This window comes from Herpailurus yagouaroundi, unplaced genomic scaffold (genome assembly GCF_014898765.1).
Source record: "Herpailurus yagouaroundi ecotype Mexico unplaced genomic scaffold, PumYag 166, whole genome shotgun sequence".
NCBI lineage: Eukaryota > Metazoa > Chordata > Mammalia > Carnivora > Felidae > Herpailurus > Herpailurus yagouaroundi.
Window position 1 is genome coordinate 23436658 of NW_024412407.1, and position 14835 is coordinate 23451492.

Consider the following 14835-nt stretch of genomic DNA (forward strand, 5'->3'; position numbering starts at 1 on the left):
CTCTGTAATTTTAAGTTGTTTAAGTTACAAATTGTCTGGTATCGACTCCAAAATAGAAATAAATTAAACAAATATACATTTGTATTTGCCAGTTAATAACACTACTGCGTGTTTAGATATCGAGAAAAATATTTAACCTTTCTCTTTTTTTTGTTTTTACAACTCCCATTTTTATTTTTTATCTTTGCCACCTTAGATAAGGTCAGTATAGCATAAATGTGAAACCTTATGTGTCTAAGCTGGGAAAAACAAAATCAAGTTGCATCCATTTATGTAGATAACTTGGAGGGAAAGTGCATGATTTTATCTTGAGTTGAAATTTTCCACTATTTGGTGATTCACTACACATACTTTTCTATGTCAACTATGTGCCAGGCACCTACTCTTCTAGGCATGAAAGAACAAAGATGAATAAGAATATCCTACCTTCTAGTTCTGCAAATAGGATGGATAGGCTACCCTGAGGAACTAGCACTTTATGATGCACTTAAAAATGCTAAAAAAAAATGTTTTAATGATATTTAAATTCATTGCCTATTTCAAAAGAAAGTAAGGGAAAATCTTGGAGGCCTTATGGGCAAATCTCAAAGTGAGTGGCTTCCCAGAGACACCACTTTCCAAGAGGCTTCTTTTTCTGTTAAGTCTTGGGTTAGCATTGGTTTAAAGGACCATCAGGAAGCAAAGCCTAGGGTCCATGCAAGGTGGCAAGTTGGATCAGAAACTCCATGTATGGCTGGGAGCCTCAAAAAGTTATTGTGGATGATAGGGGAAATACCTGCTCTGCAAAGGGAGATGATAAGAACTTGTTTGGCTCATCTTTAGCTTATTGAAGGGAAACAAAAATGTCTCTACTGAGAATTCTTAATCACAAGTGAATCAGAAGTTGTATTGGAAGAATTTACCAAAATATAGCACACAGAAAGAGATAAAGAGACGGAGAATATTAATGAGCAGTTAATGGGTATGTATGATAGAGTAAAAGGGGATAAAATGCATCGAAAAAGAGTACCAGAAGGGAATGACAGTATTCAAAGAGAAAATGGCTGACATCTTTCCAGAATTGAGGAAAAATACAAACCCTCAGATTCAAGAAACCCAACAAATCCCATTAGGATGCATAGAAAGAAACCCATACTAGGCACACTTACATAGTAGTAGGAACTGGAAGGAATTCACTGCACTTGGTCCTATTATCTTCTAATACTTTTTGTTGCAATTCCTCACCACATTTTTGTGCTTCTTGTCTCTGGGGTTTACTTCTTCAGCATGTTGTTATGAAGATGGAGTAACTCCAGACCGTTAAGCTCATAACATGCATTGCCTAATTTGATGTGGGCAAGCGTATGAGATCCATTTTACATATGTAGAGAGAAAAACTGTGACTTGCTTAGAGTCTCCTATGAGACTTTAAATAGGGCTTACTCTGACTTTCCAGAAGCTCCCAAGCCTCCTGTCCACTGTGAGATATTTGGACACCAGTGAATTCATTGTACAGGGTTCTTGCCATTGCACATCCTCTCTGCCGGCTGCCATGGCATGCTGCTGGCCCAGGAAGCCAGTGCTCTGCAATAGCTGGGAGAGAGTGGGAAGTAGCACTGGAGTTCACTAGTGATGAGTTGGAAGTGAAATCTTCCTATTATGAGAGTGGGTTACAGAAATAGAAGTAAGAAATAGTACAGAAAATGAGGAAAGGGCAGGTAAAACAAAATAGGAGAGGAGGATGATCATAGCAATAGGAAACTAAAGAGGGCAGCACTGAGGAACAGAAAGAACTGGATAGCAGTGACCCCACGGTAAACACTAAGTTCCAAATTATCAAATGTATTTATTTGGCAAGCTCTTATATAATACTTACTATTCCAGGCTTTAGAAATAGTTACTTGCTGAATTCTTATAATAACCCTAGGAGGTAGGCACCAGTATTCTCATTTTACAAATGAAGAGGGCATAGTGATGCACAGAGGTACAAAGATGTTATATAACTTACCCAAGTCCACACTGCCAGTAGGAAGTGGCTAGGATCGAAGCCCTGCATGCTGGCTTAAGTCCATACTGCCCTCCACCACAATGCCACCTCTCTTAATTTAGAAATTTTCTAGGTATTATCTGTGTCAGTGTTCAAAACTAAATCCTGCCACTTATTACTTGTTCCTTGGTCATGCTGTGCCTCAATTTCTCTCAACACTTTAAATATCTCCACTCTCTTCTTGATTAGATGATTTCTGGGAAGTTAAATGTAATTCGTAATTTTGTTTCTCTTAAGGTAAGGTGTTGTTTCCTCTGGCTTCTGTCGGGATTTTTTATCTTTGATTTTCTGTAGTTTGAAAATAATATGCCTAAGTGTAGTTTTCTAGGGCATTTATCCTGTTTGGTGTTCTCCAAGCTCCCTGAACCTGTGGTTTAGCATCTGATATTCATTTAGGGAAATTGTTATTTCAAATATTTCTTCTGTTCCTTTCTCCCTCTTTTCTCCTTCTGGTATTCCCTTTACATGTATGCTATACCTTTTGTAGTTGTCCCACAGTCCTTGGATACTTTGTTCTATTTTAAAAAATACTTTTTTTTTCCACTTTTTGTTTTCAAAGATTCTATTGTTATGTCCTCTAGCTCAGAGATTCTTTCCTCTGCTAAGTCCAGTCTACTAATAAGCCCACCAAAGGCATTCATTCATTTCTATCTGGTTCTTTCTTAGGATTTCTATCTCTCTGCTTTACGTTGCCCATCTATTTATGCATGCTGTCTGCTTTATTCAGTAGAGCCCTTAGCATATCAATCATAGGTGTTTTAAATTCCTGGTCGGATAATTCAATATCCCTGCCATGTGTGGTTCTAATGCTTGCTTTGTCTTTTCAAATAGTGGTTTTTGCCTTTTGGTATGACTTGTAATTTTCTCCTGATAGCTGGACATGATGTACTGAGTGAAAGGAAGTGGTATAAATAGGGCTTTAGTAATATGGCTGTGAGGTGGGGCCGGGGAGGAGAAGAATCCTATAGTCCTGCAATCAGGTCTCGGTCTTTTAATAAGCCTGTATCTCTGCATGGTGAACTTCACAAGTGTTTTTAATTTATTTTATTCCCCTCAGGTGGGAGGGGATGGCTAGTGCTAGCTGGAGTTATTTCCTTTCCCCCAGGTGAGTGAGGCTTTGATAAAAGTCCCAAAACTTAGGCTCTAGTTAATTAGTTTCCCCTAAGATCAGGCCTTGTTAAGGATAGAGTACTCTGGTGTATTTCAAAACCGTTCCTTTTCCCTTCCCTCTGCTGGAAGTAGGAGGGGATTCTGCTCCCATATTTATTGTGAGAACCTGGTGGAGCATTTGGAGGTAAGTCTCACAATATTGTGGGCTCTCCTCCTTCCATGGCTGTGCTCTCCTGGAGTTTTTAACTCTCAAGAGCTCTCCACACTAAGCCTTCAGTAATTTGTCATTTGCAGTTTCAGATGTTCTTATCCGGCACTGGTTTCTGCAGTGGCTTTTGTTCCTGAATATACCATGGTAAGCTAGCTCCCTCTGTTCACTTATAGGTCTTCCCAGTCTTGAGATCAGGCGTTTGCCCAGTCTCCTCCCTTCTTGTTGATCAAAGAAGAGTTGTTGATTTTTCAGTCTGTTGAGCTTTTCACTTGCTGTTAGGAAGGAGTGGGGTCTTTCAAACTCCTTACCAAGGGAATCAGACTGCCTTAGTTTCCTTATCTATAAAAATAGGCATAATAACAGTATCTACCTCATAGAGTTATGATGAAGATAGAATGAATTAAAACATAAACATTTAGAACAGTTCCTGGCACATAGTAAGTGTAGGAGAGGGGAAATTCTTATATCCTTCAAGCTCTTTCAGCTGGACTGAGAATTCAATACATATGAGACGTGCATGGAGACCCAATAATGAAATTGAGACCCAAAGAAATGACCGAGGCAGGCAGTTTTTATACATTTTAGACAATCGATTTGTGAGGAATTTACAAGATAAGGAAAATAGGTGTTTGTGAGCTTTAGTTAGTAAGGAATTCTAAGTGGAGTTTGGTCTGATGTGGTAGATTAGTAAAAAAAAAAAAAAAAAAGTAACAAGGTTTATTTCTACAGTTTTCTTGAGTTTAAAGTTCCTATCTCTGGTCTTTTTACTTCTTAGTACAGGGAAGGTATTTTCATACGGGAGATTTGTTTCCTGCTTTCAGGAGACAGAGGAGGATGCAAGTGTCTTTACACTGGTTGCTTCTCAAGTAGCTTCAATTCAAAATGATCAATATGCCATTGTGCTACATTTGGGGGTGGCCTGCCGTGGGCACCTATATAAACATTCGGTACATATTAGTAACTATCTGCTCTTCCACCTTCTCATTCTCCTCCTCATTATTGTTTATTTGCTTGTTTTAAATTTTTTTAATGTTTATTTTTGAGAGAAACAGAGAGCAAGTGGAGGAGGGGCCCAGAGAGAGAGACACACAGAATCCGAAGCAGGCTCCAGGCTCTGAGCTGTCAGCACAGAGCCGGACTTGGGGCTCGAACTCACAAACTGTGAGTGAGATCATGACCTGAGCCGAAATTGGGCACTTGTCTGATTGAGCCACCTAGGTGTCCCTCCTCCTCATTATTGTTATATCACTATTTCTATTGTTCCATTGTCTTCAGCATCCAAGCTATGCCTCCTCTATAACTTGCTAATAGTTGAGAAATTTTATAAAGGAGTATCTGGAGGAAATATTTTTATTTTTCCATGATCTTAAATAATACAATTAACACAAGAAAGGATTTTTATGTTTTACTGATGATACGATGTGTTCGTCAATTCTAAAGTGATAGAACATTGCCTTTTCACTTTTTCTTTGACTATTTGTCAGAAGTTTAATTTATTCTTAGAGTAAATTTTTACTTTACATTTTACTTTATAGTTAATTGAGAAGTTGAGATTACTTTTATTGCAAACGCCATCATATGATTTGGAAGATAAAACTATAATACAATACCGAGGATCAATTCTAGAGCTTCAGGAGCTCCTCCATCTTAAGTTCAATGTAGCCACAGAACGACTTCTCAGAGTAAGTGTGATTATTTTACTCATAACTTATGATTAACTTTTATAAGAATGAAAACTTTATGCTACATAATAAAACATCTAGTATCTTTTTTTAATTAAAAGGCTTTGGAAAAGTCAGTAGAATAATATGAGGCACATACATTTATCCAGATCTAACAACCATAAGTACTTCTTTTTTCCAAATTTTTATTTATGTTTATTTTTTGAGAGAGAGGGAGAAGAAAGCAAGCCGGGGAGGGACAAAGAGAGAGGGAGAGAGAAATCCCAAGCAGGCTGCACACTGTGATGCGGGGCTTGAACCCATGAGCTGTGACGTGAGATAATGACCTGAGCTGAAACCAAGGGTCAGACGCCCAACCAGCTGAGCCACCCAGATGCCCCCAACCATAAATATTTCTAAAGAAAAAGAAGCATTATCAATGTAGTTAAAGTCCAGTTTTTTCCTTATACTTGCTAAGGTTTAGTGGGATCACTATGAAAATAAATTCGCTAAACATTGTATGTTAGATATTCACTACTCTAGATAAATGAGTTGAAAACGATTATAATTATTGGTAGTCACTCTATTTTTCCCAAATATCTTATCGCTAAAAATAATATCGAAATAACTGTAAAATCATTATTATACCTTAGGAAGTAATAATTCCATACTCTAATATCCAGTCCATATTTAAATTTTGGCTAATATCCCATGAATGTCTTCTATAGCCGTTTTTGTTTTATTTTGTCCTCTAATCAGAAAACAGCCTTAAGGTCACACATGGTTTGTGGTTATTTTGGTTTATTTTGGTCTAGAACATAGTCCTCTGTATAGTGTTGGTAGCATATGTTCTAACTACAAAAAGAAACGCGAAGAAGGCTTAAATTTCACTGAATTTATTGTTAGTAATATTCATATAATTTTGCAACTCTTTGATTTGTATTTTAAGAAAAACAAGGAAGTGTATTAAAATTATTAGTAATCAAGATTATTTTAAGAGAAAAACAGTATGTAAAAGATTAGGAAAAAAATACTGTAATGTTAAATTTGAAGTGGAGATATCAGTATGAAGCAGATTCCTTTTTAATCCTTAAGATGGAACCAAGTCTAACTGGGGTAAACAGCTGATTCTGGGTCTGGAGCAAGGACAGTGAAAGATGAGATTGAATTATCTTGTGCTAGAAAGCAAATAAATACTTACACACTTTTGGAGTCATATCCAAAAGCATAGAACTAGCTTAAAGAAGCTCTCACTGGTCAAATTTGCAATAATTTGAATATCAGAAAGAATAATCATAATTGATTATAACGCATTAAATAAAGAAAAATCCATGGGTCTAAAGTGATAACTCCAAAAAGGAAGGGGGACAGTGGAGTAAGGGGAAAGAAGAGTTCTTTATAGAAGAATGCCATCTGATAAACGTAGAAGGAATTGTAAGTTAGAAAGTCACCATTTTTCAGTCCCCAATTGTAATAAATGATAAGGATCATTTTCACCTAGATAATTAGGTGAAAGTTGTTGAAGAACACCTGATTCTCCTAGTGCCAAAGTATTAGGCCACAGATTATTTATTGATTGGGGAAAAGTATACTTTCTAACTGGGAGAATATGGGTACTTACACCTTAACCAAGTGATCAAGTCCACATTGTTAATAGTGGGACATCATAGAGCTCCTGATAGGATGCAACATGAAGAACACAACATAAGGTCCAATGCCTTCTTGCCAAAAATAACTAAGCCTATGTACACACCTAACTTTCAAAAAAGTTACAAAAAATAAAGGGGATAGAAAAGCAAGTTAAACAATACCATGAGGAAACAATCAGATAAATTCACAGTGTTCTACAAGACAGCTATTCTGGATACTTCAAAAGGTAATGTCACCTTTTAAGGAAAAAAGTGTGGGGGATCGATGACTTTTTAAAAATTAACAATATATTCAATCTCCAGTACTTCTAAGGTTTTACAATATGGCAGCTATACACATACAGTATTGACTTATTTGAGGCATTTAAGAGAGCTAACATGCAACAAGCTCTATTTGTTTTTATCAAACATTCTTAAGAACATTCTTAAATTGTGCGTTTAATGTTGGACATCAAGTGTCAGACTAATGAAACATGACTCATTTGGATTTCATAAACTGGAAATTTTGTTTTCTAAATTTGATAGTGTTCAGAAATGAACTAACTTTTGCAGTAGCATGATCTACATTTTAATAAGGTACAGATAAAGAAGCAGGTGTATAGTTAAGATGAAAAATCATGATAATGCTAAAATTGAAAAGGGTTCATGGTAATCATGATAATGCTAAAATTTTAACAGTAATCCTGGGAATACAGGAGCAATTTTAATCCTTAGAGACTGTAAGGGAAACTGAGTGCAAAGGTGAAGCACATTTGTATCATTGAAGTTCATTTGTATCATTCAGAGAATTTTTTAAAGCAATTTTTTGTTAGTTTGATATTTTTACCCAAATTACTCTTTTAAGTAATAAAGGGAATCTAACACCTAAGTAATGAAATGACTCTTGTAAGTTGCATAATTTATGAGGCCTCTAATCTTGTATAATGTTTTCTTTTTCTGTTACAGCAAGCTAGTACATTAGCAGATCTGGACAGTGGAAATATGGAAAAAGTCATTCAAGATGAAAATGTTACTCTATATGTGTGGGCAAACCTCAAGAAGAATCCAAGGTATTCCCATGGGTGATACTGTAGGTCAAAAGACATTGGGAGTCACATCATGATGACCAGGCATATGTCTTTTGCATAATTGTGTGGTATACATGGATAAAACCTATGTTAGGAAGTCAGCCAGCTGGAGTTTGAATCACAGAACTGCCATTTATTTACCTGAGGCAAGTTACTTAGCCTTCTGGAGCTTCATTATATCAATGGTCAACTGATGATTATATTACTTAACTTAATAGGATTGGGTTGAAGGTTAAATATTAATATAAAAATCATAGCATGATGTTTAGATAAATGTCTTCCCCTTTTCTTTACCCACTTAATTCACACCCCCCATAGGGTGGTAGGTGCTTTCTACATGGCAATCTAAAACTTTAAAAATCTTTGTGAACTTTTTAAATAGTACTTAAAAAATACATATATATATAAATTATATTTAATTATATAAATTATATAAATAATGGTATATATAATTATATATATATTATATATAATTAAATATATGGTGTATAATTATATAAATTATATAAATTTTATTTAATTATAAAAATAAAATATATTTATATTATGTATATATTTAAGTGATGTTTCCCCACTTATTTACAGGTAATAACATCTTTCTGAGAAATGAGAGTGATAATGATAAATTTATAATCACTTCTGCTATTTAATCTTCAACAGTTCAAATTAATTGAGTTAGTATGGCAGTGAGTTCTAGGGGGAAAAAATTGCAAAGTAAAAGTTAGGAGGCCTAGGTTCTGGTCCCAGCTCTGAAAAGACTAGTCATATGATAGTGGAAAGAATTGGACTTTAATTTTGATATTTAGTAACAGGAATGGACAAAATACTTTCCAAGTTACATTTGCTGTAAAATACTCTGTGGTTTTAATCTAATGAGACAGTGTATTAATATAACCCTTTTCATTGTAAAATGTGTTGCCTATAGAAATTACTCTGTATAATTTTTAAAGAAGTAAAATGAATAGCCCTCTATTAACTGTCCAGATTTAAGAAGAGAATTAGAAGAGAATTAGATGGTGTCTTTTTACTAAGATAGTGAATAGTGGAGGCAGAAACAAGTTTTGTTTTATTTGATGATAATGAGGGGGGCTGCAGGCATGACGAGTTTAATGTTGGGTCTGTTGAGTTTGAAGTACTTGTGAAATATCCAAGTGCAACTGTCTGAAGGCACTGAAAAAATCTGAGTTGATCTATTTTGGGGAGTCATTATCATATAGATCAGTAGTTCTTAACTTTTTGGGAGTCATAGACTCTTACAAACTTTATTACATACACTCATCATAGGTAAGGGCATTTTGGGGCCTCTTAAAGCCGATTCAGGGATCCCTCTTCTGTCCCACTACCCCATCCCAAGACACATAGAACTCATGTTAAAAATGCCAGGTTACATAAGTAATGATTGAAGCCATCAAAATAAGATCCAAGGAGAATATGTAGAGGGAGGAAGAAAGATGGCCTGGATAGAGAACTGAGTAATATAATATCAACATTTAAGGGACAGTTAGGAAGAAAGCCATACAGGGGAAACAAAGAAGGACCTGCCTGAGATGGAAGAGAAGAGTATGGGGTCATACATCCCAAGAGAGTGTTTTTGAGAAGGATAACACTAGCAACTGGGTCCAAATTGCAAAGCAAGCAAGCAGGCATGGGTTGGGACTCAAACCTGTGGCAAAATTAAAGTGGAGAGAAATCTTGCTTAGGTATAGATTCTCAGCAGACTTCGTTTTCTACAGTCTCACCTTTTTGTTAAAATCATTAACAGGTACAGAAGTGTCAGATTCTCTGAAACACAAATTAGATTTGAAATTCCAAGGATTTTAGCAACAAGTGGCATTGCTATACGACTCCTGCATACTCACTATGACCATGCCACACCACTGCGCCCTGTTTCAGCATCATTACAAGGACCTACTGCCACAGTAACTCACTTTGTCAAAGATGAAGTTCAGAAGGGAGAAGCAGAAATCAGCAAAGAGCTCCAAGAAGAGTATAAACAACAAGAATGTGAGTCTGTATCAGTTTGTGAGGAAGAAACAAAAGTTGAGGAACAAGGTGATATTGAAGTACAAATGGTAGGACACATGTTTTAAATGTATATAGTTTTTCTTTGTGTAAAAAATGTTATTAGATTCCCTTGAAGCATTCTCAAGATTTTTTTCCTTAACAACTAAGAAATTGTTTGAAAGCCGCTTTCTTGCCAATGGCTCAGTTTTGAATGTATATATTTTCTTCTTGCCTTTTATTTATAGTCACTATTCATAATTGAGCCTGTTGTTTCCATATCCTAAAATTCAGCACAGGAATTGCTCCTTTTTATTCTAGGGATATGCCTGAACAGCTTTGAAGCAAATTTAATTTTTGTGTATTTTATTTCCAACTGACTTAAGGGAACTTGTCATTAAATGGAAATTTGTAGTAAATACTTTCACTAACTGAAGGATTATCTTACATTACTTTCTCACCTGTTGGTTTTATAAGATGGAATTTTAGAAAGTAAAATTGATTTTCTTAAACTGCTGTACTCCTCTCTTAAAATTGGACATCTTTAGATATAACATATTTGGGCAATTTACTAATCATACTCCTTTAGTTGTTTTCTACTCTTTTCTATTTCTGGGATTTTCAAGCCACTTACTTTTTATGTTAGAATTAACTGTGTCTTTAGAATTTTTCAGAACTGAGTGGCTTTTATGTTTGGCCATAAACAATCTGCATTTTAGGAAGGTCCAGAAGTAGCAGGTTTTCCTACAAGTGCTAAGACACGATATGCATTGTTTTATTGGTTTATTTTCTTTAAACAGGGTTAAGAATTAGATTGAATACAAACTTGAAATCAGAATAGGAATTTATTAGATATTCTAAGAATAAATTTAATTGAAAAATTCCACTTTAAATATTACACCAGAATAAAAGATTATAAAGATTCTTTAGCAATATAGAAAATGGATATGACATGATGATCGGTACAAAGACTAGTATTTAGAGTATGATTACGAGCATGTCAAAATGAAAAGGAATAGGGGAGGAGAACCCAGAAACTTGTATATAGCTGACATTTTAGAGAGGTGGGAAATGATTTGCTCTTTTAAAACAAAATTTTTATGTTCATTTTATTTTTGAGAGAGAGAGATTGAGAGACAAAGTGTGAGCAGGGGAGGGGCTGAGAGAAAGAGAGGGAGACACAGAATCCAAAACAGGCTCCAGGCTCTGAGCTGTCAGCACAGAGCCCGATGTGGGGCTCAAACCCACAAACTGTGAGATCATGACCTGAGCTGAAGTCAGTGTTCAACCGACTGAGCCACCCAGGCACCCCACAAATAATTTTCTCTTTAAAAATTCGTCACATAAAGAAATGATCTTTGAGCAATCCTATAGCTTTAAAAAAAACAAAAAAACAAAAAACAAAAAACTTAAAGCTTAAAAAAAAAGGCTTAGGTAGCTTGGTAGCTTCACTAGAGTTCGTATCTGAACATACGGGATGATTACACTCTTTACCACCTTGAAGCTAGGCATGACCATGACTTGCTTTACCTGATCAGATGTGAGTGGAAGGGACATACTGATTTCTAAAGGTGGGAAAAATAAAGAATGAGTAAATGGGCCCTGGACTTGACATTGTTTAGTATATGTGCTGCCGAAGCGAGCACTGGACTTGACATTGTTTAAATACGCAGTAAAAAAAGACCAAAATGAAAACCCATTAACTTAAAATTTGACAGGATTCATGGTTGAACATTCAGAACTGTTAGATGCAAAAAGTATCTGAAAATGTTTGATCTTGATCTGATTAAAAATATTGGATAATTTCTCTCCCCTCAGGTCCCTTGATTATATAATTAATGTTTTATGAAAACCCACCAGCATTTTATTCAAGAATTTCACATTTAAAAATTTTTAGATTAGAAAACATAATTTGATAGATTACTTGAATTTACATGGCTAACACAATTCTTTCTTATGCACATGTCTTTGTTAAAGGGGCCTCATGCAGTGATGATTTATTATGCTCTGTAAATGTTGGAAATAGTTATACATAAAAAAATGTAAGCATATAGGGACGCCTGGATGGGTCAGTTGGTTAAGCATCCAACTCTTCATTTCAGCTTATGTCAGCATCTTGCAGTTCGGTTCATGAGTTCAAGCTCTGTGTCGGGCTCTGCACTGACAGCATGTGGAGCCTGCCTAAGATTCTCTGTCTCCCTCTCTCTCTGCCCTTCCTTCTGCTTGTGCTCAAGTGTATACACACACACACACACACACACACACACACACACACACTCTCTCTCTCTCTCTCTGTCACAAAATAAATAAATGAATCAAAAAAATGTTTTTAATGTATAAGCATATAAATTCACTGACATACTCAACAGTGAAATTAATGATTTTTCTCAAGGTCTGTCATTTATTTCAGACAATAAGGAGTTATTTACAATAAGGAGTGCTTTCCTTTACTTTCAGCAATTGAGCTCGAGGGTACCAAATGAAGATTTCCTCAGCTCAAATGGCTCTTACCAATGTGTTTAATTGGGTTTTTCTGTTATTATTTAATGTTTTATTGAACAGTTTCAACGTCTAACTAACAGTATGCCAATACCTAATGTTGATAATGCCACAAAAGTAAACCCAGCAAAAGCATTCCACCCAGTGGTAAATTGCATGTTTTATGGAATGTTGAAGCTGTCCTCAAATAAGTAGTCTAGGAACCCCAGACTAGAGGTAGCAGGCAATTAGTGATAAGGCAGAAACAGTTTTATTTTATGAAACTTCTCCACAGCCTGGGAAGCTTGGCCGACAATTGTGTGAATGGTAGATGGGGGAACCTGGCTGGAGGGAACTTTGTTACCAGGGTATTTGAAAAGAGAAAATTGCCTGAAAGATGAAAATAACATTAATTGACTTACCACCCCTATTTCTAGGAACCAAAACTCTTACCACACCAAACAGGCGTGTGTAGATGCTTCTGCACGTGTGCCCCATCATCCTTCCAAAACTGAGAAAGTTAATATGAATAGTGCTAAAGCATTCTTCCACAGAAGCAGAAGAAACCTGTAGTAATGGTTAAGTGTGCCAAGGCAGGAGGGAAAAGCCATTTCCTGTGCTGGGAGGCTTGGTGGGGTGGGGTCAAGTCAGGGGAGCAGTAATTGCTTAGAAGTATCCCTCAAGGCACTTGCTGTGCTGTGCTAGGTAACAAAAGAGAGAAGACAGACTTTAACAGTTGTCAACTGGGTCTACACTTGCCTCTAATTTTTGTTTTTTGTAAATGTGAGTAGACTGCAGGGGGCTAAAACCACTGGATTTATAAAGAGGATCAGCAGCTCAAGAGAGGAGGTCAAAGATAATTTGGTGGAATTGATGTGGAAAAAAAAAGTAAGAGAAATGGTAGAATGAAGTAAGAGGTTCAAACTCTATATAAATTTCCAGAAATAAAGAAGGGAAAGAATGAGTTTAGTATAATAATTGGCAGTGGAACAGCATATAAATTTTTATATTTCACTCTACAGACTAAAAAAATACAGATTAGTTTGTTTTTATATTTAAAGCTTTAATCAAAGCTCAAAATGATAAAAGTATATGAGGAGAATATAGGGAAGTTATTTTATTATCTTTACTAAGGTCTTTCTTATCAGTGCATTAAAATCAAGACCATAAAAGGAGATTCACTGGATCCAAACATTTGGTTTTTTTATTTTTTTAATGTTTATTTACTTTTGAGAGAAAGAGACAGAGTGTGAGCAGGTGAGGGGCAGAGAGAGGGAGTCAGAATCTGAGGCAGGCTCCAGGCTCTGAGCTGTCAGTCAGCACAGAGCTTGATGCGGGGCTCGAACCCACAAACCACAATATCATGCCCTGAGCTGAAGTTGGACGCTTAACCCACTGAGCCACCCAGGCGTCCCTGGATCTAAACATTTGTATAGCCCAATAAACCTCACTATAAACAAATTTGAAAGATATGAAATGAGAAAACTATTTCAACGCATAAACAAGGGGTTAGTATTCGAATCAAAAGAACTCTTACAAATTGGTAAGACAATTTCCTAATGTAAAATTAGGCAAAGGACTTGAGGAGGCAGATGAGAGGAGAAGTTTAACTAACCAATTGAAAAATGAGAAGATACTGAATCAAATAAGTGATCAAATTAGAAGCAACATTATATCCTGTCTTCTCAGATTGAGTATGAGGGGGAGGACTCATTTTCGCATACTGTTGTTAGAAATGTAAATTTGTATAATCTTTCTGAAGGGCAATTTGGCACATGTAAATGTACCTATCAGTGATTTTAATTTTAGTAATTTGTTCTGAAATAATAGGACAAGTAAATAAAAATGTGCCACAGTGTTATTTGAGATATTTTTATAGTAGCAAATATAGTCCACAGATTAATTATCAAATAGTCAACAGTCAAATATTAGTAGTCATTCAAAATAATATCAATTTTATATACTTATAAACTTTTATATACCTATAGATTTTATATACGTCTTTAAATTTTAAATTTTTTGAGATATGATTGACATACCTATTAGCTTCAGGTGTATAACATCTATTTGATGTCTTTACTATGAAATAATTACCACGATAAGTCTAGTTAACATCCATCATCATACATAGGTACAAAAATACAATTTTTTTTGTGTGATGAGAACTTCTAAGATCTCTCTCTGCAATTTTCAAATATATAATACAGCATTGTTAATCATAGTCACTATGCTGTACATTACGTCCCCAGGACTTATTTTATAATGGGAGTTTTGTACATTTTAGCCGTCTTCACCCATTTTACTCACCCCCACCCTTGGTAACTGCCAGTCTCTTCTATGTGTTTATGAATTTGTGTTTCTTTTTGTTTAGCTTCCACATATAAGATAATCCAATATTTGTCTTTCTCTTACTTCACATAATGACTTCAAAGTCCATCTATGTTGTCACAAATGGCAACATTTCCTTTTGTATGGCTTAATAATATTCCATTGTGTGTATATACCATATTTTCTTTATACATTCATCTATCAGTGAACACTTAGGTTGCTTCTAGTACAGTCTTGACTACTGTAAATAATGCTGTAGTGAACAGTGTATATATATTTTTTAAGTTGATATTTTTATTTCCTT

General features: G+C 35.5%; 1 protein-coding gene across 7 annotated transcripts in view; it reads left to right on the top strand.

The window, feature by feature from the left end:
• Positions 1 to 14835, top strand: part of DNAI7 (dynein axonemal intermediate chain 7) — a 71267-nt gene that overhangs the window by 30869 nt on the left and 25563 nt on the right. For 6 of the 7 annotated variants that reach the window (XM_040488633.1, XM_040488632.1, XM_040488638.1 and 3 more), the window contains 3 exons: positions 4883 to 5029; positions 7603 to 7706; positions 9487 to 9796. In XM_040488633.1, coding sequence (XP_040344567.1) covers positions 4883 to 5029; positions 7603 to 7706; positions 9487 to 9796 — 561 coding nt within the window. Of the gene's footprint in view, positions 1 to 114; positions 3492 to 4882; positions 5030 to 7602; positions 7707 to 9486; positions 9797 to 14835 lie in introns of those variants that run through there. The other variant, XM_040488639.1, reaches the window with a different exon arrangement.